This window comes from Leucopleurus acutus, assembly GCF_964270905.1.
Source record: "Leucopleurus acutus genome assembly, chromosome: 2".
NCBI classification, from domain to species: Eukaryota; Metazoa; Chordata; class Mammalia; order Artiodactyla; family Delphinidae; genus Leucopleurus; species Leucopleurus acutus.
The window spans coordinates 169,230,794-169,258,297 of record NC_139143.1 but is presented as its reverse complement, the minus strand read 5'-3'; the positions used below and the strand labels follow the sequence as shown (position 1 = coordinate 169,258,297).

The window sequence follows — 27,504 nt, the reverse complement described above, 5'->3', positions numbered from 1 at the left end:
CCAGCAGCTTAAAACAGCAATAAACATTGACTATCTCACCCAGTTTCTGTGGGTCAGGACTTCAGGGGCAGCTGAGAGGGGTGGTTCTGGTTTGGGGTCTCTTATGAGCCTGCAGTCAGGATGTCAGCCAGGCTTACAGTCATCGAAGGCCTGAAAGGGCTCCAGGCTCTGCTTGCAAGATGGCAAGTGTGACTGGCGAGTTAACCCCAGTCAACAGCAGGGGCCCTCAAGTCCTCATCATGGGCCTTGCCACAGAGTGTCCTACAAAGTGTCCCAGAGGAGCAAGCTGGAGCTACAGTGTCCTGTGTGGCCCAGCCTCAGAAGTCATACCCCACGCTTTTCATAATGTCTTGTTGCTTCCAGGCAGCCCTATTCCACGCAGAACACACAAGGGTAAGAACATCAGGAAGCCGGGCCACCTGGGAGGCTGTCTCCACATGAGGTAATAATTCAGTGCAATGACTTTCATGCTTGAAATTGTCCGAGTTTGGAGGATAAATAAATAGTCACCCTTAGTGAAAATTCCAAGGGCCCCAAACATAGCAGGGAAAAATTGGAGGCAATAATAATCATAATAGTAACAGCTTTTATGTATGACTTGCCATGTGCCCTGCTCTGTGCCAAATGCTTCCAGTGGGCCCTATGAAGTAGGACTATTATTATCCCACAGTAAGAGGTTAAATGACTCACAAAGGTCACAGAGGGCTGGTCAAGCTGGGATTTGAAGCTAGGCAGCTCTGGGTCATGAAAAGACTTGGACATCTTCATTGTTTGAAAGCTTGACGCATAAGCCAGAGACGTAGCCCCCAAAGAGACACGAGGGCCTCGGATCACGTTAACAGAGGCATGGGGCCACCCTCCTCAGCCCCAACAATCTGACCTCATACCACCCCTGTGAGGGTGGCAGGGCTGGGCTACCATTGCCAGGTGACAGTTGGGGAAACTGATTTGCCAGGGGTTACACAGTGAGGCAAAGGCAAAGCTAGGGTCTGTGAGCCAGATCCGTGCCCATACCCTGCCATCCCAAGCCAGAGGGAGGGAAGGAAGTGGGGAAGCTTAGTCTTAGAGCAGATGCCAGACCTGAGGTCTCTGGATGAGATGGGGTCTTCACTCCGGAGCCCCTCAAGCCAGGGGAAAAACATCCCAAGCCCTGACCTCGGAGCCTTGAGCCCTTACGCCTCTATAATGCTTTCCTTAGGCAGCAGCACCCTCGTGTGGCTATAGCTGGCAACTACATGAAGTCACAGTTTCCCTCCCCACAAAATGCCTAACTTATCCAGTGCACCACACTTCTCTGGAAACGCAACTAGAGAGATGAGACCAGCTATCCCTGGAGCTGATGGAAGGTGGCAAGAGCAAGAAGGCATGGATAGAGCACCGAACTTGGAGTCAGGAAACTTCAGATAAAATCCTTACTTGGTTATTAACTCATTGTGTGTCTTGGGTCCCAAACACCTCATCTGAATAATGGGCTGATAACATCTACCTTACCTTACTCCCTCAGGCTTTCAAGAGGATCAAAGCATCACAAATATGAACGTGCTCTGTAACCTGTAAAGTCCTGTGACGAGGCAAAGGATTATTATACAGAGTTTGAGGAATCCATGTTGGAGGGTCTCTGGAAGAGATCTAGAATGCGGGTATCTACGCGGCGGCAGCCCAGGACCTCACATCCTTGGGCAGACTCGTTAGCAGTTGGTAAAATGAGGAGGTTCAGCCTGCTCCCTGAAACCCAACCCTGCAGAGGGAGGGGTCCACCCCAGCCCCAATCCCTCCCATGAGGCACCAAGGGAAGAAGCCTCAGGCCGAGCACTGGCCTGACCCAAAGACTTGCATCAGAACCCAGAACCCGTCTCCGTATCTACACGATCAGGACCACCACACTTCCTGCAGGACTGTTGTGAGGAATTAGAGAACGTGTAAAAACCATCTCTTGGGTGCCTGGCACAGAGATGGTTCGTGACAAACGACTTTACGTAAACTTCTGTACATAATGGACAAGCATTGTTTTGTTCCCCAAAACCTGTGCACAGCCATTGGATGATTTTTTTTTTTTTTTTTTTTTTTTTTTTTTTGCGGTACGCGGGCCTCTCACTGTTGTGGCCTCTCCCGTTGCGGAGCACAGGCTCCGGACGCGCAGGCTCAGCGGCCATGGCTCACGGGCCCAGCCGCTCCGCGGCATGTGGGATCTTCCCGGACCGGGGCACGAACCCATGTCCCCTGCATCGGCAGGCGGACTCTCAACCACTGCGCCACCAGGGAAGCCCTGGATGAGTGATTTTAAAGGTAAAAAAACAATAAATACCATTCATTTATTATGCCAATGTGCCAGGCATTCTGCTAAGCCTTGTTATTTCATCCTCACAACCAACCTTGGACATAAAGTACTATTTTTCCCACATTTCACAGAGAAGAAAACTGGGCCTCAGAGAGATGACCCAGGTAAAGAAGGCAATTGGGATTAAACCCTGTATTTGTCTGACTGCAAAGCCTCCCCAGGCCTCAAAGACACAGAATGGAAGTAAGGCGCGGGAGGTATCACATATCTAAACTAGCACCTTGCTTTGTTACCACTAAAAACACAAACACAAAACATTACACTAAATGCTAAAGGGAGAGAAAAAACACCCAAATTACAAAGTCCAAGTATAAATAGTCCAGGTGGAAAAGAAGCAAACCTGAACGAGCGCCTCACACAAGTGCCAGGCACTTGACACGTTTATTAACAATTCCATCTTACTTCAGCTCCGTGAGGTATTAACTCCAATCTTATGGAAGAGGAAACTGAGGCTCAGACAGGCAAAATTACCATCTCAAGGACACAAAAGACAGTAGGCCCATGGAAGGGAAAGAAATCCAAGCCTCCTGCTTTGCCTAATTTGTACATGGCCTCTGCAAGGGTCCAGTAAAACCATAACCAGCTAATGGCTATAACTTTCCATGACGTGATGTGAGAACCACTTCACATACACGATATTGCCTTCCATCAGTTTCCAGCAAGGGATTCAGTTAAACATTGGGTGAAGTAACACCAGCCCACACAATGAGTAGTGGGTGCCGTATGTGAACCCTGGTCTGATTCCAGAGCCACCTCCATCCAGCATGCTGTCTCCGGCAGGCCCACCAGCTACGGCCTGGGAAGAAGGTTGGGGAATGACCCGATTACAGTCACTAAGGCAAAATCAGGCCCTGGACTGGAAACCTCCATTAGCTCAGCTACCTTTCTGTCCCTTTCTTCCCGGGACCCACAGGGCCTGCTAGTGACCGTCCCTCACCCTTGGGAGGGGACCATGCAAAGTCCCTTCTGCAAGCTCCACTTTCAGCACCAACATTGGTCTAAGTTTCAGTGGTGGCTTTTTGCCAAAGCTGCTTCTGAAGCAAAGGTGGTAAAGAAGGGAAGGCGGGCATCTTAAGGCACAGGTGACAGGTACCTCGGTGAGCTAGAGCCTCCTGAACTCAAAGCTGGAAGAGGTCCCTTATGTGAGGCTAAGATGAGCAACCTAGGATAATGGGCCAGCCTGGGCCGGCCCTGGTGTGTGGGCCCGGAAGGGCAGGGTGTGGAGAGAAGCAGCCCAGACAGAGGAGAGGAAAGGGGACCTCAGGGCAGGGAGGCCTTGACAGATGCCTTACCTACTGCCCTGCCTCAGAAAATTAGGAGCCAACATTTGGTCAGGAGACATTTGTAATCTGTTGAATTCTAATCTAGACCCTGGGCCCACAAATGGTGCAGAGGCCAGAGGGAGTGAATGAAGAGCACCGCAGAGAACCAGGCAGATCGTGGGGCTCAAGCTTTTTGAGAATGCGCCCCATGATGTGTGTACAGACTCTGGGCCCAGGAAGGCGAATATTCTGATTTTTCAATAGCAGTTGGACATCCTGATTAATGTGGTTATGTCTTTTTTTTTTTTTTTTTCGGTACGCGGGCCTCTCACTGCCATGGCCTCTCCCATTGTGGAGCACAGGCTCCAGACGCGCAGGCCCAGCGGCCACGGCCCACGGGCCCAGCCGCTCCACGGCATGTGGGATCCTCCCGGACCGGGGCACGAACCCGTGTCCCCTGCATCGGCAGGCGGACTCTCAACTACTGCGCCACCAGGGAAGCCCTATGTCTTTGATTTTGAAACAAAACAAGCAGAAACAAAAAGGGACAAACAAGGAAAGGGCTGTCTGTCCTGGGGCACTATATTGGAAAAAAATAATAATAAAGCACAAACTCAGATTCCAAAGTTCTGTATTTTTCAAAATAAAGATCACACATTGTTTAGAGACAATCTACACAAGAGTTACAAAAAATAGTTGCCCAGGCATAAGCATACACAGGTTTGTTAATTATACACATATGGTTACAAGTGTGCTTGCAAAAAAGTTCATTGGAAATATACACAAGGCTCTGGAAATGTACACCGTGTAGTGTTACAATTCTATATTCAAACAAGGAAAATTGACAGTATGTTACATTCACTTACAAGTAGACAAAATGCAAAATACAGTTCATCTTCTGTACAAAAAGGAAGGGCAATTCACACTTTACAAGGTGAGAGGGGCTCTGATTGTAAGGAAAGTTAGGGCGGGGCTGAACTTTGCACGTCCTTTTGACCGTCACAAAATAAGCAAAACATTACTTTTTTAGGATTAAAAAAAACCCAAAACCACTAGTATGAACTGAATCATCTTGAATAACATTTAGAAAGGATCTTGCTACTATCTGACTAGGTGACAAATAAAACCAAGCAATTTTTTTCTTTTTAAAAGTTAACTAGGCTGTATAAAGAACATTTATTCCTTCAAAAGAAAAAAAAAATTTACTTCTGGTTGAAATTACAATTTACAATATACAACACTATATGCTACGACCATAAAAGGTGTGAATATACACTGAATGCACAGGGCTGGCTAATTTTCTTTTCTTACCAAAAAACGTGTTTATGTTGATTCAAACTTCTCCACATTTACATTACAGGTATACAAATGTACAATTGTACAATCAAAAGTATGTTCGACTACTAGGGTACATTATAGATACAGATTAGACATCAAAACAAGAAAATACTACAAATTTGTATATATGCAAAGTCTACACCAAGTATACACTATATATTTATAGAAGCAAGACCAAAAGCAGAGTTGGATTTTCTTTTTTCTCATGCTAAGTAATCAGATTTTGCCTTTCAATGTTAACAGAAAAAAATCCAGTAGGCAGTAAACAATTATACCCGCCTGGCCTTGAAAGACATTCTGGGTGCTCACATCTCCTCCTCACAAAACAGACTACACTATTTTCTTCAGCATAGTAGTCTCCAAAAAAGGCAATTTTTAGAAGTTCCATAAACTTAATGTCATAAACTGAAGCTTTAGCAACTCTGAAAATGATTTCCATTTTATATATATATATTTATATATATATAATTTTTATAAACATTGTTAAATGCCAGTTTGGGGTCATTTAACTAAAATTCAAACTTCTCAGGTTTTTTTGTTTGTTTTTCTTTTTTACTAAAATGAGGAGTTGGGGAAGAGCTATTTGCAAAACTTGCCAGCGAGGCAAATGAGTTAAAAACCTTTTTTTTTTTTTTTAAACTTTTTTGTTAAACCAACCACCCTGAAAGTTTCCACATGTGGAATATAGATACAACGTTGAACAAAATATGTGGCCTCCCATGTACATTGGTTACCTATGTACAAGTATCCTATACACCAGTAAAACAACAGGGCAATTAGTCAATTAAAAAAAATAATTAGTACATGTTATGCATAATAAAATTAAACAAATTTACAAAGGCTTTTCCACTTGTGGATTTGATTCCTTTTTTGGGAGGAGAGGGTAATCCTGGAGCAACCATTTACCCATTTCAGATTCTACACTAGAATATTTCTGGTTGCTGGTTGGATTCACCAGTGGGCCAGTGAGGTCAGTGGGAACAAGGGGACGGGGGAGACACTGCCTCAGATAATACCATTAGGGGGGCCACAGATGGGCCCTAAGTCAACGCCATTCTTCATGTAGTATTTCTCCAGCTTGGCCAGAATGTGCTTGCCGTAAGTGTACTTGCGAAGAGTCGCGATGTGAGGCCGGATCTGGGGAGAAAGCAGAGTCCGTGTCACTCTGGCCTGAGGCAGGTTCAGGCAGGCTCCTGGGTAACCTGCTCCCAGGCACCACAGGGCGCCCGCCAGCACGCACGCCTCACAAGCAACACCTTTCACTGGCTCAAGCCGAGCCCCTGAATTCTCAGGCTGCACTGCCGAACAGATGAGGGGAGCAGCTCCTAGCCTAAGCGCTGAGGCAGGACCTGAGAGCTCTGGAGGCCAGACGGCCACAGACCACTTCCGGAACAGTATGTGGAGAAAGTGCATCCCAAGACTGACAATCACACTGTCCACCACCGCCTGCACTGCATCGCCCTCAAGGAGGCTTTTGGCCCCTCTGGTCCCTCGCAAGGCACCTCAGCTCTCCTGAGCAGCGGGGGTTTCTTTCTGGGCACCATGAATCCTGTGCTCTCCAGTCCATAGAGAATCACAAAAAGCTACTAATGACGACAATAAAAATGACTAACATAAGCCAAGTACAGTTCATTTTGAAGCTTCCTAAGAGAGGTGTGATTATCCCCATTTCACTGACGAAAAAATGGAGGCACAGTGGGTAAGTCACTCATCTAAAGTCAAATGGCTAATAAGGGACATTAGAGGTATTGGGAACCCCACTGTCTAGCTACACCAGAAAATTTTTTTTCCTCCAGAAATTATTCTTCTCCCCACTGTCTCTCATGGCTCTGCTCCAGTCTCACCCTTCACCATCTCCAAGCACGCTGAGATCAGCCCTACGAGCATCTCTTCTGTTCTCTGGGCCGACCCACGTCCGCAAGTCCTGTGCATCCCAGACAACTCGGGAGGCACTTCCTCTCTGGAACCCCCTTTCCTCTTCTGTGAGTTCATGGAGCCTTCTACATACCTCAGCTACAGCACGTAGCACACTGTGTTCACAATCATTTGCATAACCACCAACCGTCCACACAAACGGTGAAGACCCACAACATTAACCTGCTTCCCCATCGCAGCTCGCGCTTATACTCGAAACACAGGACAGTGTACCAGGGAAGATGGATGCTCTCAAGCCTGAGCGCTCTAGGCAGACTATTTTGTCTGTTTCGTTGTGCCCTCAAAGCAAAGAAGGATCAAGTGGCGCTAGAAACCATTTCTGTACCCCTCACAGGACACAGACCTGTATCAGCTATTATATTCTCACCTAGGAGCCTGTCTGGAAAACTATTCAGTCCTTGGCTCAAATTCTGAGCTGTGTGACCCAGACCATTTGCCTAACCTTCCTAAATGCATCTATAGAAAGGATGCCACACTTTCATTTGGGTTGCAGTCTGGACTCTATACACAACTGATGTTTTGGTCACTAGAACTGGAGGCTCCAACCCCCCCTTGCTTTTGGTAACTCTTCTTTTACAAACTAAGTGACATTCAATTCATTCACCTGTCTCTCCCAGGAATGGCTCACTGGTAAGACCACTTAACCTTTACACCTGTCCTCTTCCAGTCAAAAAACTAACAACCCATGTGCGTGTACGACATTGCTGAACTCCATTTTTCACTTGATTTAAAGGAAATGCTGAACTATTCTAACAGTCCCCCGTCCAAGTCCTCACTGCTCATCTCCCGCTGCCTCCCCTCCTCCAAGTTACTCATCAGCCAGGACCATTATTGGAAACGTAAATGTGATTCTGGCACCACAGCCCTGTCCCACTGGACTTGCTGTACTTCTTCAAATACACCGTCTTGTCTCCTGCTTCCAAACCTTCAAGCTCTAGGTTCCCTCTGCCTGGAAAAGGTTCAGGGCTTTATTCCAATGTCACTCTCTTGGGGAGCCTTCTCTGCACCCCACAATAGAAGAGGCACCCTCCATATTCTCCCACAGCTCTCCCCAGCATCAGTGTAACCATCTATGACACTGCTGTGTCTACCAACATGGTGCCCTGATAAAGGAGCGCTTGCTGTAGAGCATATGTGCTTGTTAACTATTTGTTGAATGAATGAATGAATGAACTCCCAACCTGCCATGTGTCTCCAACATTCCCCCTGCCTTCACCAGCGTCCCGACATGCCTATCTGAGTCTCACGGCTTAAGGACTTTGGACTCCCCAGCCTTCAATTGCCATTGCTGACACCAGCGCAGCGTTCTGTTGTGTTTTGTTTTGAACTGGAAGTGGTGGGTGCCTCGTCTGGCTCAGAACTTGAGTCCGTAACAAAGATTCTCATCACTGAACTTTGTTCTCAGAGAGGGCAAGTGGCTCATCATTGCCAGACCACGGCCATCCCCTCCATCGAGAAGGGCTGAGTGAGTTTGGAGCCCAAAGGCTGAGGGTTCAGATCAGCAGCACCTGAAGGCTCACGGCACTGCCTAGCGCAGACACAGCGCGGCACACCTGCCTGTGGGCTGGTCAGGCTTCCCGGGCCTCGTGGTCTGTGTGGGGCCCGTTGGACCTGCTCCATGACTGCTCTGAGGCCATCGGCCTCTTCACGTGCTTTCTGTGCCAGCTCCCACTCACAGCACCCAAACAGTTCAGATTTCTGTCCCTTTTTTCCTAACTCCTCTGCAGCCCAGACTTCTCCTCCTGCAAAGCCTCCCCTCAAAGCCTCGGGCACGTGCTCTCACGTCTCACCGCTGCTTCCCGCCACCCTTCTCCACGCGTGCTCCGTGGGCAGGGCTCAGTCTCAGCCATCTCTGTGCTGATGTCTGGCACACAGTGGGCACCAGGTCAACGCACCAGGCCAGGTGCTGCCCTGGGCAGGCGCTCATTCAGTAAATAGTGGTGGAATGAATGATGAAAGGGAAGAGGGAGGAAAGGAAATAAGGCAAGCAGGTTGATTTGCTGAACTGAGAAGCTGGTCTCCTAGGAGCCAAGGGGTAGAAACATGGGCTTAAGATCGGGGAGGGGACTCCCTCACAAAGACTGAGTTTAACACTCACACCAGTGAGTTACTGATAGAGGGCCGGCAAACACAGGGATAATGGCCATTCCAGATAAAAGGAAAAAGAAGCACAGCATGAGACACAATCCAGTGACAAACTCTGCAGAAAGAAGCAAGATGCCCACCCTCCTTTACATGTCAGAAATGAGAAGAACCAAGGGCCCTGCACTTTCTCTCTGGTTGAGATCTGCACAAACTGGCCTACCTTATGCATGACGATCTTCCTCTGGGCTGGCTCTGCCACATCAATCATCTTCTGGACCACATAGTTGGCGTACTGGTCCTTCATCATGGTGTATAAGGCACTGTGGGGACCATCGTTCATGGTGCACACCTCGTCGATGAGCACAGCGCGCTCCGTACGGGAGGCATGAGTGACACACTTCTCCACAACATTGCTGTAATGAGATAAATCCAGGGACAACTCTTAGAGGGACCCTGTTAGGCTGTGCTTGTCTGGCCTCTGCCCTGACCTCAGGATCAGCAGCAAAAGAGCTCTTAATATTTTTGGCAGATTAATTCCTCTTCTGTTTGGCTATATGAGACTCCACCTTTGCCATCTGTGACTTCCAATGTGAACCATGGCCGAGACCAGGTCTTGGAGGATACCAGAACCCAACCCTCTAACAGGTTGGGTGACAGGTGAAGGTAACAACAGGTGAAGGTAACAGGTGAAGGTAACAAGCCCAGGTAAGTGAAGGTTCACAAGACCCGTTAACAGCTGAATTGGTTAATAAGCATAATTTCAACAGGTATCAGAATCTATCAATTCTTTGCTCACCTCTGTGAGCTTAATGAGGCCAGGAACAAGTCTCACTTACATCTAGATCTCTAGTGCCAAGCACAGAGCCTGGCACTACAGACTTGGTCTACAGACTTATTGGGTGAAGGAAGATACAAGTAGGAACCACAGCCCTCATTCAACTACTTCACGCTGCCTCTGAAGAACAAGAAGAACCCCCAGGTATGTCTGCATTTCTAAACACTTCACAGATGTGTCATCTTGGGAAAGGAAAAAAAGAAATGTGGTTACATTAAATCAGAGTTCTTCTACAATCCAGAGGGGCTGCAGCAGCTGATGAAATTACACCCGGCCATGCTCAAGGGCGCTCACCATCCAGGAGTGACTGACTGACTACTCGTGAATGTTTGGTTTTGTTAAGTCAGCACTACTCTGCACCTGTGGCTCTGTGGGTATGACGAAGTTGTGTGATGTCAAAGAACAAGAACAATACTTATTCTTTGTATTTGTATTACTGGAGCCCATACTTCGCAGAGAGAGCATTTGGTAGGTGGGCCTCGCAAAGAGTTCGTGACTGGGGGAAGAGCTGCTCTGCATCACAGGACACTCAGGTAGAAAAGGAACGTTCAAACCTAGCTAATGCAGAAAGCTCTTTTCTGACAATCCTGAAAGATGGCCATTTAGCCTCTGCTTGGGAATTTCCAGTGATGTGGAAGTGATTCTAGGGCATCCTACCATACGAGTGAACGGCTTTGTTAAACATTCTTTACATACTGAAATAAAATATGCTTCCCTGAAATTTCACCCATTTGTCTTAATTTTGCCTTCAAGGGCTGAAAAAAGGATGTGTATACCCACCCCAGAAGCACCAAAAAAGCAGAGGTAGTGTCTTACTCCTTCTTTCAAAGGCCAGCCCCGTCAATAACTGAACAGTCATCACAAATAACCATCACCAGAACAAGTCCCTATTCCAGAGGTTTTTAAACCATAAGAAGGTGTTGCTTCCATGGAGCTCTGACAGGACCCCCTCCATGTTACCTGGTTTAGCGTACTGAGTATTTGTTATTCACATGCTTTTATTTAGAAAACAAAATTCTCAAGCTAAATGTCCAAGAACTACCATCCTACCAGATATTTTTTCGATCTTCCTTCTTAAGATACACAGAGTAAATCAACTGAGAATCAATCAGGTTTAATTAAGACAACAGCCTCTCCCTTCTGATACAGGAGCAATATGGGAAAACTTTCACCCCCACCTTCCTTCCACAGTACTATGCAATTCTAGCACAAGCTGAAGGTGTGGCATGTGGAAGTGAATCTCCTAATAGCCACCGCCTTCTCCCTTAGCAGAAAAGGGAGTTAAGACATTACTGAGCTGGTTCAGTAGCACAAAGCCAGTCACGATCTCCAAACGTTCAGGCAAAGAACTCATCACTTTTTAGAACTGCCTGGCTGGGTTGTACCTTCATCCACCCGAGGACTGCTTCCCCTACAAAGTGGTCAGGATTAGAATAGGATTTTCTACTAAACTAGGTTGCAGACAGGACACACATTCTTCTGGGTGGAGGACTGAATCCTCAGCAGTGACCTGTCTTCCAAGAAAGTAAGCAGGTAGATCAGCTACCACCACTTGGTAGGATCACTGATCAGGATCCCACTTGGCCAAAGGCTTCCTTCCACCTTAACACACAATCCATATTGTTCCAGTCTTTAAAGTCTATTCTAGCGTTTCTGAAACTGTGGTTCCCAACCCATTTATGGCTGAGGAAATCAACTTAGTGATTTGAGACTCGTTTTTGTTTTTTTTTAATGAAACAGAATAGTAAGTGTCAGAATTAATTATGAGCAATATATCTTCAGTTACCTGTGCATGCACATGCCTATGCACTCAAAGTCAATGAAATATTTACTTTGTATTCCGTATTAACATCCAAAATGTCATAAGGTCACTAATCTGTTTAATTGATTTGTTTCTATTATTTGATTTTCAAACTTACTGGCTCCTTCTTCTGTTATCTCTAATTTACTGTTGAAGCCATACAGTGAATTTTATCTCAGATGTTATATTATTTTTCTACTCTATAATTTCCATGTTATTCTTTCTATAATAAAGCTTCTAATTCTCTACTAACATTTATCTTTTCATTACAAGCATATTTTCCTTTACATCCTTGAGTATAATTAAAATACTTTATAATACTTTAAAATACAGTATTTTAAATACTAATTACTTCAAAATATAATAACTTCATAAAATGCTTTATAATCCTGTCTGCTAACTCCAACATCTGGGTGGTATAAAACTATTCATAGGGTTTTTTCTATTTTTTTCTTTTTTCTTGAGTATAGGCCACATATTCCTGTTATCTAGACACGGCAAATGATGCACTGTATAAACAGCTCTGTCATGTTCCTCCTACGAGTGTTACTCCTTCACCCCCCCCCCTTTTTTTGTACGCAGTTAACTTGGCTGAACAAAAACTGCAAAATTCTCCCATGCAGTAGGCAGCAGATGAAACCTCAGTTCAATTCTTTTAGCCTTAGTTGGGTTGCCTTGAGTTTGTCCTATACAAATGAGGTTCAGGAGTCAACCAGATATTTAGAAAGTTTAAATTTAGGCTTCCTCCTCCTCCCTGGTTCTCTTCCTTTCCAGGATTTCTCCCGTCATTTTGTCACTCCCATGGTCATCATTTTGTAACTTTCCTAATTATAGTCAATACCGTATTATAAATTTCAAAGTTGCTAACAGGCTAGATCCTTAATGGTTCTCAACATAAAAATGATAATTATGTAACATAACAGCTAATGCTACTGTAGGAATCATATTACAACATATAACTGTATCAAACCAACACGTTGTACACCTTGAACTTGCAGGATGTTACATGTCAATTATATATCTCCGCCTCCCCAAAAAAAGGAGGGGGAGGAGGACGGGGAAATTTTCCCAGTGCAATTAACCTTCTTCCAAGTATCAACAACCTCCCCTACTCCTCTCTGGTTATCTCCCTGCTCTCTAATGTCTTCAGGTAGTTTTGGGCATTTTGTCAACAATTTATTAGTTGTTATCTGTGAGAGGACTGGGCCCAAAGTAGCTACTAGGTCATTATCAGACCACAACTCTATTATAATATTAATACTTAACACTATATCCAAGAGTGAGATATTAAATACACTGAACAAGAAAGTAAATAGGACAGCGACCCCAAAAAAAGAACTAAGAGATTCTGTCCCCTATTTCCCTGATCCCGACAAATGTCCAAAAATAGCAATACAAGGTCTAAGAGATGACCCTGATGTGCTTAGGCTGTTGAGACACTGGCTCTGTGGGTGCTTTTATTTCTTTTCTCTATTTTCCATGCTGTAATGTTATAAGATTTCACAAATTAAAAGTGAACAATTTAAAAACATCAAGGTTGTATGAGTCACACCTGCCTTGCAATTTATTTTAAAAACTAGAGAAGAAAAATATTCCAAAAATACAGAATACTATGTTATGTGTATGATAGGATATACAGACTCTACTCAGAGTATCACACCACTAAGCCGCTGGAGGGCCATTCATTCATTCATTCATTCAGCTGCACTTGGTCTTAGTTGCGGCATGCGGGATCTTTACTTGTGGCATGCGAACTCTTAGTTGCAGCATGTGGGATCTAGTTCCCTGAGCAGGGATCGAACCCGGGCCCCCTGCATTGGGAGCGCAAAGTCTTAGCCACTGGACCACCAGGGAAGCAACAATTTCTTCTCCAACCTCTGCCACTTATAAGTTACCTAAGACATCTTTCACAACCTGGGAATAACTAGTACATTTTATTCTTGGGCTGGTATGATATGAAGACTGAAAAGAGATTTTTAAAAATACTAAGGCCTATATATAGATATGGTCACCTGCCCCTTAATTCAGGTATCAAAAAGGAAATTGAGTAAAGAACATTTCACAATTCCAAACAAGTAAGTTACTAAAATACCCAGTTTACCAAAGTACAAAATGTGTATGCTTTAGAAACATATTCCCCAAATTTCAAAGTGGCGAACTCTGGGGGAATGAGGAGCCCACTAAGAGATGTCATATGTTTCATACTTTGTAGCAGAACTCTTTGACTTTTTTAGCTATGTATACTTTGAGGAAAATAAACATTAAAACAAAAAAAGTATGAAAATTTCTCTAGAGCTGAAATACTATTTAATCATCTCTTCTGGAAAACAGTCTGAGTAATTCAAAGCACATACCTTGCAAATTTGTGCTGACTCAATACAAGTACATTCCCTCGAATTTCTGCTACAATTTTACTTTTATCCTCAGGACGACCATGCTCCAATACATGCTGGATTACATAATTTCCATATTGATCCTATTTGAGAAACAACAAGAGAAATTTTTAAATTTATATATAAACAGGCTCTATGTTACTTAAATCCTTATATCTAATCAACACCCATCTTCCTGTAAGACCATGATGGCTTACCTGAACACTAATGAACACATAAGAATTTTTTAAATGGATAGGTAGTGACAATTTTTCCCTGTCATTACAAAACAGGAACACATTATTACTAGACAATGGAAGGTTTCTATATGTATATATATATTTATGCCCAAAGGTCCTAGTCAGGGTCTTCATAAAGTACTATACACAGAAATGTAGGCCTCTTCTCATTTAAAAAAAAAAATAAAAAAGAAGAGAAAGTAGGTGGGAATAAAGAGCTATTTTTCTCTCTAACAGAAATATACAAATGGGTCTGTGCGCCTGTCTTTAACAAAGGAAAACTGGAAATACTCACAACACCTAATTAAATAACATTACAAGCACACAATGGAGATACTCATCTAAAGTGAAAGATGCTTTGAAAGAATAAGTGTGTGTGAGCAAGGAATTCCAAAGGCAGAAACATTTATTTGTAAGATGTAAAAAATTAAAAGTGCACATATAATGCTTTTTAAGAGCGCCTATGCCAAATGTGCCTGCTTCTGGACAGCAGGGTTATGGGTGGTTTCTTCTGTTCTGCTGCTACTTTCTGTACTTTCAAGCTTTTCTACAATGAATATTTAATACACTTATAATCTCACATCTCTCACCAAAACAAGCAACAAACACTGCCCAAAAATTGCTTCAGGACAACATACTCTATGTAGAAATTGTTCAAACAGTATGATATGGGAGACAATTTTAGTAGAAGCAAGACAAAGTACCAAAACTAGAAAGAAGAAATCAACTAATCCACTTAGTCCATTTGCAAAGATGAAACTGATAGACTAAATGGCCTGCCTAAGTGGCCACAGCTAGCTTAATCCATGACAAGAGTTCTGGCTTTTGACAGTGCTTGGCAGATCTCTTGATGAATCAGAGGCAGATCTCAACTCCAAGGCCAGGGTTCTACTCATTACCCCTATTCATAAAACACGAACCAGGCTGGTGCAAATGAAAACTTGCCCAGAGCTTCAATGGGCATTTTAAGCACATTAACCTCTTCTGGAACAGATACCTGTGCTAAGAAAACACAAAAGCCCACAGGTGTTTGCAGTTACTCTACTGGCAACTCCACTACCTGTACAAGTTGCTCTGTGTGCTGGTGAAGCTCCTCTAAAATAGGGAGTGTCTGGTCAGGGAGACAGTGCTCCAGGATCCTCTGAATCACTCGGCAGCCATAAGGATGTGTGGACAAAGCAAACACCTAGGGCAGACCAACACAAACAAGAAAGCCAAAAATAACAGTTGCCACTTTCAGTGCTTCAGTATTATTTACATACATTATCCCATTAATCTTCCCAATGACCCTGAGAGAGAATCATGATTAAAACTGAAGCTCCTAGAAGTTTACATAATGTGCCTACAGTCATATAGGTAGTAAATGACAGAGCCAGGATTTTATTTCCTACTCTGACTCCAAAGCCCAAATTATAAGTATGGCATTTAAGTTCTCTCTACATACAATAAGGTGAGCATGTATGTGTGAGGATAAACTTATTTCTTAAACCCATTCTAGGAATTCATAGATGTACATAAATTCAGAGCTAAGAAGGACCTTATTGAGAAAAAGCTTATTTAGAAAGGAACAGAGAATTGGTCAAGGTCATAGAAAACACACTTAGTTAAGAGTCCACAGTGTCAAAGGATGGGTTTAAAAACAGAAAAAAGAAGGGCTGGGATCAAAGCCTGAATGCTTTCACATAACTACACTGTAATGTTCTGAATTTCAGCTTTATAAAAACGCTAAACACTCACAGTCTGGAACAACTTGACTTATTTCACTCAACATTATGTTTCAAATATTTACTTATAATACTGTGGGCTTCTATCGTTTATTCTGTATATCTGTATAGTATAATGTTGGGAAAATATGTGGTTTGTTTTTTTGGGGGGGTCCAATCCTCTCCTGATGGACATCTGGTTTATTTAGTCTTTTCCTATTAGGAGAATAATGCTGCTTTAAACATGTCTAAATACATCTCATGGTATACATGACCAAACATTTCATCAGGTATATACCTAGGCCAGGAGTGCTAGATCACAAGAAATATAAATGTTGAACTTTAAAAGATACTAAATTATTTTCCAAAATGGGTCTATTCCCACCAGCAGTGTATCCAGATCTCACATCCCTGCCAGTACATAGTAACCAATGGTAGAAAATGGTCTACGGGACTTCCCTGGGGGTCCAATGGTTAACACTCCACGCTTCCACTGCAGGGGGGCACAGGTTTCAATCCCTGGTTGGGAAACCGAGATCCCACAAGCCGCGTGGTGCGGCCAAAAAGAAAAAGAGAGAGAGAAAAGAAAGAAAATGGTCTACTATCTGTGGTCTTAGTTTGCATTTTCCTGATTACTTCTTCTGTCTATTCAGGATTTAAGCCCATTTTTGCATTAATTTGTATTGTTCTCCTTGATTTCAGGAGTTCTTTATATATTCTGGTTATCAATTCGTTGGCATTTTCCATCTTGAAAATATTATCTCCCATTCGGTGGCTTAATCCTTTTACTTTCTTGTATATTTCACACACACACAAAAATGCAAAGATAAACAGATCTACTCTTTTCTTAATTAACTCAGAAAATCCCAATAACCCTCAAGTTAGTGTCTGTAATCTACTTAACCACTGTAGTTTTAAGTGAGCAAAACCTAGACAATTCTAAAATCCCATTTCGATCTAGGCTTTAGCAGTACCCATGACTACACCTGAAAATCTATTTGGTATTTCCAATTTTTCTCTTTCCAAAAACAAAAACAATTTCACACACCCAAAAAGATGTATTTTACTCTCTTGTCCCACCTAGCTTAGGAGACTGGGAGAAGGTTGTTTTTTGGCAAAAGAAATTAATGATAACAGCCAATTGAGGGGCAATTCTGGAAAAACTAGGGTATGACAAAATATCAACTCTGCTTGGAAGCTAGCGCTAAAAGCACACTAGTCCTTACGATATATAAGTAAATAGGAGAAACTGGAAGCTATCTCTGGTTGTGTGCCACTTAACAGAGTTCAAACCAACCTGATCACTGCCCCACCCAACCCCCCCAAATTAAGAAGCACCTTGTTATTTTAAAGACATAGTGACACATAACCTGTAAGATTAGTTCTGTAAATGACCTAAATTTTAAAACATGATAAAAACTTTTAAATATCAAGATAAATAGTACTTAACCAAAGGAAAAAATTTATTCTTCAAGTATCTGATGACAGCACCTCATCCTGACATGAGCGGATATCTGCATTAATGATGGAGAGAATGCCCATGGACAATTAAGGGAAGAACCTTGGGTGCACAGAGCTAGGTACCTGACCCCACTGAATAGGACTACTACTTACTGCAGTCTAAAGTACACTAAGCTCTTTAGAACACTCCACAAACCCCATCCTGTTCTCTGTTCACAATGGAAACATCCATCAACTTGTTTCCCTTATTTCTTTCCTAAGGCACTTACCTGTCCCTTAAACGCATCGATGATAAACTGCAAAGATTGGGGTTGCACACATTCAATGCATTTCTGAACCACGTGATTGCCATTCTGGTCTTTCACACACTTCAGGACATGGCCATCTAGCTCCCGAACCATCTCATTCTATTGGAGACAAGGAAAGAAAGCACCACCAGAATCACAGAGAGCAAACACCTGGACGGTCAACATTCTCCTCACCAAACACAAAAGCACTGATCAGGGAATCCGTGACAATTAAAGTGGGACAACTCAGCTGTGGCACTCTGACAACCTGGTAACAAACGAAGACTGGAGTTTTTTCACATGTTAACAAACTTCCTATAATAATAACCAGTCTTTTTTTTTTTTGATTCTTTTCTTTTTTAAAAAAAAATTATTTATTTATTTTTGGCTGCACTGGGTCTTTGTTGTTGCATGGGGGCTTTCTCTAGTTGCAGAGAGAGGGGGCTACTCTTCGTTGCGGTGTGTGGGCTTCTCATTGCAGTGGCTTCTTTTGGTGCGGAGCACAGGCTCTAGGCGCACGGGCTTCAGTAGTTGTGGCTCGCGGGCTCTAGAGCTCAGGCTCAGTAGTTGTGGCGCGTGGGCTTAGTTGCTCCACGGCATGTGGGATCTTCCCAGACCAGGGCTCGAACCCGTGTCTCCTGCATTGGCAGGCGGATTCTTAACCACTGTGCCACCGGGGAAGCCCAATAACCAGTCTTAAGAAAGTTCTCTAACTTGCAAAAGGCCTGTCTGGGAGTTACCAAAAAAGTGCAGTCATCTTCAAATTATAAACGAGCCGATATCAAATCAACTACACTGTATTAGAGAATTTCACATACAATTCATCATGTTTTCACCATGAGAACCCTGTAAAGTACATATTACTAAAAATGAGAGTAGTTAATCTAGAGCTTACTCTAGGCTAAGTAGACCTCTAAATGCTTAACATGCTTTGACTCACAATCTGCCTCACAATCCTATGCAGTAGACACTATTACAGAGGAGGAAATCAAGGCACAGACAAATTAGCTGACTTGTTAAAAATCACAGACCTAGACTTGCTCCTATTCAAACCCAAGCAATCTGATTCCTGTGTGTGGCAAAACAGACCATGTCAGCAAACCACCTGTCAAATATTACCCTGCACACCTTCCTCCACCCATATATGTGAATATATGAAGATATTGAGTCTGAGAGGGGTTAAGCAATGTATTAAAACTACAGACAGTGACTGAATCAGAATTCTAGCCCAGTCTGTGGCTCCAAAATGATCTTCCCATCAGGCCAGACTGACTGCAACGTCAGCTGGAGCAATATTCTCAGTTCATGAAATGTGTCCAAACTCAGGGAAATACAGAAGGCCAGGGACTTCCCTGGTGGTGCAGTGGTTAAGAATCCGCCTGCCAATGCAGAGGACATGGGTTTGAGCCCTGGTCTGGGAAGACCCCACATGCCGTGGAGCAAATAATCCCGTGCGCCATAACTACTGAGCCTGAGCTCTAGAGCCCGCGAGCCACAACTACCGAAGCCCATGCGCCTAGAGCCCGTGCTCTGAAACGAGAAGCCACTGCAATGAGAAGCCCACACACTGCAAAGAAGAGTAGCCCCCGCTCGCCACAATTAGAGAAAGCCCGTGTGCAGCAGTGAAGACCCAACGCAGCCAAAAATAAATAAATAATTTTTTTTTTTTTTAAAAAAGGCCAAACAATGAGTAAGTGACTCTCTGTGTGTGTGTGTGTGTGTGTGTGCGCGCGCGTGTGTGTGTAGGTGCGTTGGGATTTTGACTGGACCCCATCCCCAAACTTGCTGCCTCAGGTCTCAGGCATACTTAAGCTGAATACCTGTACCACGGCTGGGCCCTGGTACTTGCTGCCTAATTTCCTTGCTATATACAACCTCTGTATATTAGTTCCACTGTGCTGACTCCATATTTATGGTAGAAGACTACAAGCCAGTTTATAATGGTGACATTTGTGAATGCAATGTCTTAAATCCCTGAGATGTTAAACATGTCAAAGCAACTAAACGATTTTCTAATTAAAGAAATTCAAGACTACAACGCCAGGGACTAAACAAGCAAAACACAAGAGACTCAGGAAAGTTTCCTGAAGCAATTAATCAAATGTCAGAAAAGAATAATTTACTACGGAAATATAATTATAGGAATGATAAATAGAGAAGGACACCTATATAAAGATAAACACAAGGGACACTTCTAATAATCAAAATGAAGGAGGGGGGCTTCCCTGAATATTTTCTTGAGCCCAAAGAGGTAAAAACTCCACTGGAGATGAGTTTATTTCAGCTAAAATACACTTACATCTGGAAAAGAGTAAATTATTCATACCAGGAGCAGTAGTTTAGACCCAGAACAAGAATCACAGAGAAACCAGACCAGGAAAAGATATGCAGGAATAGCAGGCAGAAAGAACAATTGCCAGGGGGAAAGGAAAGGGGGGTAAAAACTACTACAGTGTAGCCATTGGATCAGAAAAACAAAAAACAGGAAAATCTGGAGGAAAAAATCAACAATTTATCATAATCCTGGGAGAGGGCAAAGATGGGGAAAATACCTGGGAAACCGTAATTTCCTGCTTGCTTTCAGTAAGCGGGCATTATGGTCAAAAGAGGAAAAAAAGTTCCATGTTCAAATCAAACAAGAAAATTAAAGAGGAAAGATTCAGCCATCAAATTTTCATCCCTCAACATCCCAGGGAAAATTAAAACTGACAATGATCTGAACATTAAAAGAAAACAAACTAGTAGCTTCACCCCTGCTTCTAATTACTCACACACAGCACCCTATTACTGCTGTATCTCCAGTACTGGCACTAAATGAATGAACTCCCAACCTGCCATGTGTCTCCAACATTCCCCCTGCCTTCACCAGCGTCCCGACATGCCTATCTGAGTCTCACGGCTTAAGGACTTTGGACTCCCCAGCCTTCAATTGCCACTGCTGACACCAGCGCAGCGTTCTGTTGTGTTTTGTTTTGAACTGGAAGTGGTGGGTGCCTCGTCTGGCTCAGAACTTGAGTCCGTAACAAAGATTCTCATTACTGAACTTTGTTCTCAGAGAGGGCAAGTGGCTCATCATTGCCAGACCACGGCCATCCCCTCCATCGAGAAGGGCTGAGTGAGTTCGGAGCCCAAAGGCTGAGGGTTCAGATCAGCAGCACCTGAAGGCTCACGGCACTGCCTAGCGCAGACACAGCGCGGCACACCTGCCTGTGGGCTGGTCAGGCTTCCCGGGCCTCGTGGTCTGTGTGGGGCCCGTTGGACCTGCTCCATGACTGCTCTGAGGCCATCGGCCTCTTCACGTGCTTTCTGTGCCAGCTCCCACTCACAGCACCCAAACAGTTCAGATTTCTGTCCCTTTTTTCCTAACTCCTCTGCAGCCCAGACTTCTCCTCCTGCAAAGCCTCCCCTCAAAGCCTCGGGCACGTGCTCTCACGTCTCACCGCTGCTTCCCGCCACCCTTCTCCACATGTGCTCCGTGGGCAAGGCTCAGTCTTGGCCATCTCTGTGCTGATGTCTGGCACACAGTGGGCACCAGGTCAACGCGCCAGGCCAGGTGCTGCCCTGGGCAGGCGCTCATTCAGTAAACAGTGGTGGAATGAATGAATAAGAGGGTGCAAGTGAAGAAAACTGGAAGGTGGGTTGGAAAAAAGTTTTGTCTGTTGGGTGGTCAGTTCAGGTAGAAGAAAAGGACCACCTTACCTGCTTCAACTCTTGCCAAACAAAAAACCCACCTCTAAAATCACACCTACTAAAGACTAAGGTCTGGTCAAAGGGAAAAGTGTTTGAAACCACTGGTTTTAACACAAGACACTTGATCCACTATAAACTTACAAAATTAATTGCACAGTTCATGCCTGCCATGCACAGAAGGTAGCCACAAGCACCAAAGAAAAACTGTGAAAGAAAACTAAAGACTGACAAACTTACGAGGTTCACTACATGTACCATGAAGAAACATCAAACACCAAGAGAAAAGTTAAAGGGGAAACTTACAATTACCTGCTGGTCTGAGGGAATAAACTCAAGAGCTTTCTGGATAACACGGCAGCCATACATCTGCAGTGCCAGTGACAGGACATGGCCTCGAATCCGTTCAGCCAAAGCCAGCTTCTGTTCAAGGCTGCCAAACTAGACATAATGTGTGGGTGAACACCATTACTTAGGTAGAAAGAAAGAAACCAGAGAAAGCAAAGCATTCATTATTCTGTATCAACCATTGGCATACCTCTTTTAGCCCTGTATTCTATGATAAACTAAACCTTTTATTTAAAAAGCCTTTGTTTCTTCAAACCAGTGGTTATCAGCCTCTGATTATGAGGAACTCTTTAATGTTAAAAAACTTCTCAGATATCCAACTGGAGTGGTTTCACTACTAGTATCTGCTAAACAAATAGGCAATTCCTCAAAGCTGTCCTTAACTCATCAATACTATTAAATATACCTATATGTCCAAGAGCATTTACATTTATTCTTAAAACAATAGTACATGTGGAAGACATTGTTTATTACAGCTTTAGACAATGTCTGGGGAAGATTCAAGAACTTCTTGCAACAAATCTACATCACTTCAGTTGTCTGAGCCTTATAAGCTGAAAACAAGTTCTTCTTTCATCTCTATGAAGTTTAAGCCAAAGCACACGTGCACACTGCTCTGAATATACTGTTCTATATTACTGTAAGAATTGATAATGTCTATTTATACAAGTCAACAGAATAGGGGGAAAGTTAGTAAAATCAAGGGGTGTGACAGCACAATGTTAAAACTCTTCCTAGAATGTTTCTCCATCCCTGGCTTTTTATTTTCATTTGAATAGCACGTGAGACTGGAAGAGACTTTGTGAATAAGGCTGCCCAACCCACTCATTTTCCATACAAGAGAACTGAAGTCCAGGGACATTCTCTAAGTCAGAGAAGTTCTCTAGCTTGTCCCAAAATCATACTGCTATAACCCACTGTTCATTCAGCCACCCCTAGCTGCATTAACCTCTGGAGCTGGAGATCTCTCTATTTTTATATCTGTGACAAAACGGCATTCGAAAGTCAAAATTACAAGAGTCGTGTTTAGGCTGATATCTTAATCCGTAGCTGGAGAATTCAGAGTCAAAGAACTTAGGTCTTTCTGAGGAAAGCTGGGAAGATAGAGGCTGTGAGTGAGCCATTTTTTTAATCTTCACACAAACCAAACAAAGTAAGATGTAAGAAGTTTACAAATTTCTTTTGTTGGGGGGCAGGTAATGTGCAGAGTTGCAGCATTTTCCCCCTGTACCAGATGTTTCATCTCAATGCTTCACTCCTTTCTGGATTTATAATGGGGTTGTTGATACCAGTACACCACAGCTACAATGATTAGCAAAAAATCCCTGCGTTTCTGACATTTTAGTTTAGAAGAGGAAATAGACATTAATCCAACCATCTCGTTAATCCTTTCCAAGGAAAATGATAACAAGAGTGGACACTGTCCACATTAATGAACAATAAGGAACCAAGGCTGAAGGATCACCCAAGAAGCAGCATTTAACAATCCTCATGACTGTGGTTTATGATGAAAAACACCAGAGTTGGTGTTCAAAGATAATTCTCTAGGAATCCATTTTTAAAAATTCATTTTCAGAACTTTACTGTGGTCCTGCTAAAATTATCTTACAAGGATTTTTCCTCCAAAAATGACACTTTTAGTGAAACTATTTTAGCAATCAGAAATATTGTGTGGGATCCTAAATGGGGAGAATGGTCCTACAAACACATTTCTAAAATACACTAGCATCATCTGCTTGGGTATTTAAATGATGCACTACTGCTAATGAATTGGAGAAACATTTAAATGTGCCTCAAAAAGACCACTCACGCTTCATTTTGAGGACTGGAATGAAATTGCAATTCTAAAAACAGCTAATGAAAATCAAAATGCTATGGAGACTGTCTAAAGTCAAAGGACAGAAAGAACAAAGGCTTACTTCAAAGAACTTCTGAATGACGTAATTTCCAAATACATCCACCATAAGCTGGTAAGCGGCCTGAAGGATTTCATTGAAGACAAGCTGGCGCTCAGCTGGTGTGGCACGCTCAAGTTTCAGCTGAATGAATCTGAAGTACATAGTAAAAAGGGCAATCACAGCATTTTAGGAAGACTTGGAAAGTATATAAAGATTAGCTCAATTTATATAATGTGTCAGTTCTGAAACTAAATGTATGTGTGTGCATGTGCATATACACAGAGGCACAACAGTGTTATTTAAATAAATCACTTGAGCTCACTTCAAATTGAAGAATTACTGAAAAGGAAAAAAAAGTTATATTGTGAGGTATCCCCTAATTTAACTGAGCTTTTAGAAGTATATTTAAATTTTAGTATACTTCATTACAACAGGACATGTATTTATGTGTGGGACTGAGAGGGAGCTGAAAAGGGGGGGCAGGAAAAGAGAGAAGAGGGTAAAAGCAGGCACAACACAGGGAGAACTCTACCGGACTTTTTCTTTTAGGAACCAGTCCAACATCAATAAACTCAAAGCCTATGGTCCTTATTATAGTCTTTAACTCATATTCATATGAAGCAGTACATATTTATTAATGATGTGGAACAGTTGTCATCTATGTGCAGTCTCTTTCTAAAGTAGTAGCTATTCAGTTTGCCTTTTTTAGCTCAGGTGACTGTATCAGAAAAACCATGTTCTTCTCCCAACCTGGCCTTTAGGATCTAAATATGAGAAATCCTTGCCCAGTAGCAAGCTGGCAGAACTTAAAGAGGAGGTAGGTTCTTTGGGAGTTGTTTTGGTGGAACTGTCAGAGAGAAAGAAAGAGAAAGGGAGAGAGAGGATGGATGATGTCACCATAAATCTGCTTTTTTCTGAGGACCAGGGTCCCTTTCTGTGAAGTCCATTGGAACAGGGAGTGGTAACCAAAGCTAAATTCTGTGTTTTATAATAGCATCTTCTAACCTCTGTGCAGACTCTCACTTCTACAGAATATGGAACAACAAAGAAAAGTGGTGGCACCATCTTACTCCTGAGCCGAGATCCAAATTTGCATTTGAATAGTGTCTCTTTGAGAGCAAGATTCTTAATAGCGATTAAAGTAGCAAAAGTGTACACATGTCTTTGTGTTAGTGTTTCTGTATTTCTTAAACTGCAGACATTCTGGGAGGTTCTCATGAACAAAGGAACACCAGACTAATCTTTCAGAAAGGTAAAAAGGTTTGTTTCAGCATGTGATCCAGATTACTAAATGGCTACTCTCCATCACTTGTATATCTGCTGACTCTCATAGCCACATCCCTCTGAAATAAGTAACAGGAAGCGTACTAAAAAGCAAACTTTGTTTCAATTATTATATGGCAATTTACTTAATGTATACCTTATCTGAAGCATGGAATTTAAGGCATTAAGAGTTCAGTTACCTTAAGTGGCAAAGCCAAGTCCTCACCTGGACCCATGCTGGTCTTGGGAAAACTCCATTATATGCCCAGCAATCTCCCGCAGTTGTAAATTGGGATACCGGTTATTTCGAAAATCTTCCAAAAGCCTGCTCCTGCCAGAGGGCATGACATCAGACATTCCATATCGCAAACGGGAAGAGGAAAAAAGGGTGCTGCTGGGGCTGAAGAGGCTGGAGGCACTGCTCGCGCTGCGGTACTTGGCTTCAGCGCCTGGAGCAGCAGAGATGTATCTTCCACTGCCATTTGTGAGTCCTCCTGTTGGTTACAGAACAGGAGAACTCAAGACTCATTCTTAACGAACTTTATTCAAGAGAGGAAAAAGCATCCTATACATGAAATCCTGCATCACCTCTGATTTCTTTTCAATTCTGCTGCTTTCGTGTTAAGATTCAATTCTATTAGTGCCACGACTTTCATAAGACAAACTCACCAAGCTGGAAGAAAACTTTTGCACAAAAATTGAGAGGGGAATGCTGTTAACCATTGATAGGAGACTGCTAGCAATAATGGAGCAATGGTTAGTATAGCCCTTAGTAAATAAAATGAGGAAAGGTCCTGCTGTGTGAACCAGCACCTGAACACCAGGCTCAGAAAAGACAAAATGCACAGAAACTTCAGTGGTTTTCCACTCTGATCTCTGTGGAGATTCCTGCCATCAGTGGATAATCCCCACTCCCATCTGAAACCCTCCCTTTAAAAAAAAAAAAAAAATCTGTTTTTTTTTTTAGGGTACCCAGATTAGTCTGTTTTATACAGTGGACCTCCCAAAAAAGCTTTGAAGGCATGGTTTTGCCGCTAAATAGAAGTCTGAAAATCACTAAGGCAACCAAGGCCAAGGATTAGACATAAGGGATAGAAAAAAAGGACGTGTGCTTTGAAATGGAAGGTTTTCCAGTTCTTCACCAGGAATGGACGGCATCTAACTCCTTCTACTGGAACAGAGCCTGAAGTGACTGCAGTAGCAACAACTTTCAGGCTACCGATATTGCCGTTTTGACTGCTGACAAGGGAATAATCATTGTGAATCCGAGACACATAAAACAGAGATAAGACTGAAATGCCTATCAAAAGATAAAACAATTAAAAAATTATGAGTATATATTTTCAATATTTTTTTTTACAATAGAGGGTTTCTTTTTAAACTTTAGATTGTACTATAAAAAGGATGTGAAGCCCTTTTTCTGTTTTTTCCCCCATTCCTACTTTGCAAAGTAGATAAGAAATACCAGTTAAACCACGAAGAGTGTAGGTAAATAACAATTCAGGAGCCATGATTAAAGTCACCCAACATGAACTGCCTGTTAACTTCTACAGAGCTTTAGTGAATGTCTGGTCTGGAGTTTAATGGTAGCTACAAAAAGATACTCAGCTTGGATTTCTCCACAGAATTCCAGGGCCCAGTTTCAAAGGTCTGGGTCTCAATGAAAACAGTGGAACCAAAAGGAAATGGCTCAACATTAAATTTTGTTTAAATAGATAAATAAAAATAAAAGCTACTTGCTAAGCATTTGTCCTATGCCAGGCTCTATGCTAGAAGTATTTCATATCCACTTTCTATCAAATTCTCACTGGCATTATGGAAAGGGAGTTTTTAATTCCCATTTATGTAACAGAAAATTAAGGCCCAAAGAGGTGAAATGCTTGTCCAAAGATACAAAACCCAAAATTATCATGGCCAGAATCTGTCACTGCCCTTACAACTACACGAGACTCATTTTCAGACTCAGTTATATAATTTTCTTGTTCTAAAGCAGCGGTCCCCAACCTTTTTGGCACCAGGGACAGGTTTCGTGGAAGACAATTTTTCCATGGACGGGGCGGCGGGGGGTGGGGGGGGGGCAGGATGGTTCAGGCGGTAATGCAAGTGACGGGGAGGGATGTGGAGCGGCAGATGCAGCTTCACTCGCTTTGCCCGCCACTCACCTCCTGCTGTGCAGCCCAGTTCCTAACAGGCTGCCAACCCTGTTCTAAAGGACATTGTTTTTCTTGTCAAAATTCCATAATATTTCTTAACCCAAAGGAAAACATTTCTTTAAGGAAAGGAGAGAGGAGGTTTACAAGAAAAGAGAATAGTAGCCATATGGCTGCTCTTTATTCCATTTCAAAAACAATTCTTTCTACCCTGGCTTGAGACAGGGGACAAACAGGCAAAGAGGTGGTAATCAGGTAAGTCAGCAGGTACTGGGAGAGTGTGGTTAAGAAGAAGGAACAGCATGAACATACAAAGTTTGGAGAACAATTTATAAGGTTAAGAACCTGGTCACTAACAAAGGCACTTAGGGAAAAGTAACATATCAACAGAGAAACAATCAAACTCTTACAAGGCCTGACAAACATCCAAATTAACATGCAAGGTAGGAGACAATAGCATTCTGCCTATGGAATGTGTATCTCTGTAAATAAACTCTCTTTC

The 27,504-nt window shown here is 42.9% G+C and overlaps 1 protein-coding gene across 12 annotated transcripts in view; it reads right to left on the bottom strand.

Annotated features, from left to right (window-relative positions):
• Positions 1–4,219: 4,219 nt before the first annotated feature.
• The window catches only part of PUM1 (pumilio RNA binding family member 1), a 164,755-nt gene continuing 141,470 nt past the window's right edge, over positions 4,220–27,504 (bottom strand). For 9 of the 12 annotated variants that reach the window (XM_082833315.1, XM_082833316.1, XM_082833310.1 and 6 more), the window contains 8 exons: positions 25,079–25,346; positions 23,611–23,740; positions 21,650–21,784; positions 17,639–17,776; positions 15,266–15,391; positions 13,949–14,070; positions 9,179–9,371; positions 4,220–6,075 (listed from right to left, as the gene is read on the bottom strand). In XM_082833315.1, coding sequence (XP_082689441.1) covers positions 5,944–6,075; positions 9,179–9,371; positions 13,949–14,070; positions 15,266–15,391; positions 17,639–17,776; positions 21,650–21,784; positions 23,611–23,740; positions 25,079–25,346 — 1,244 coding nt within the window. In that variant the 3' untranslated portion in view covers positions 4,220–5,943. The remainder of the gene's footprint in view (positions 6,076–9,178; positions 9,372–13,948; positions 14,071–15,265; positions 15,392–17,638; positions 17,777–21,649; positions 21,785–23,610; positions 23,741–25,078; positions 25,347–27,504) is intronic. The other 3 variants (XM_082833306.1, XM_082833311.1, XM_082833312.1) reach the window with 1 other exon arrangement.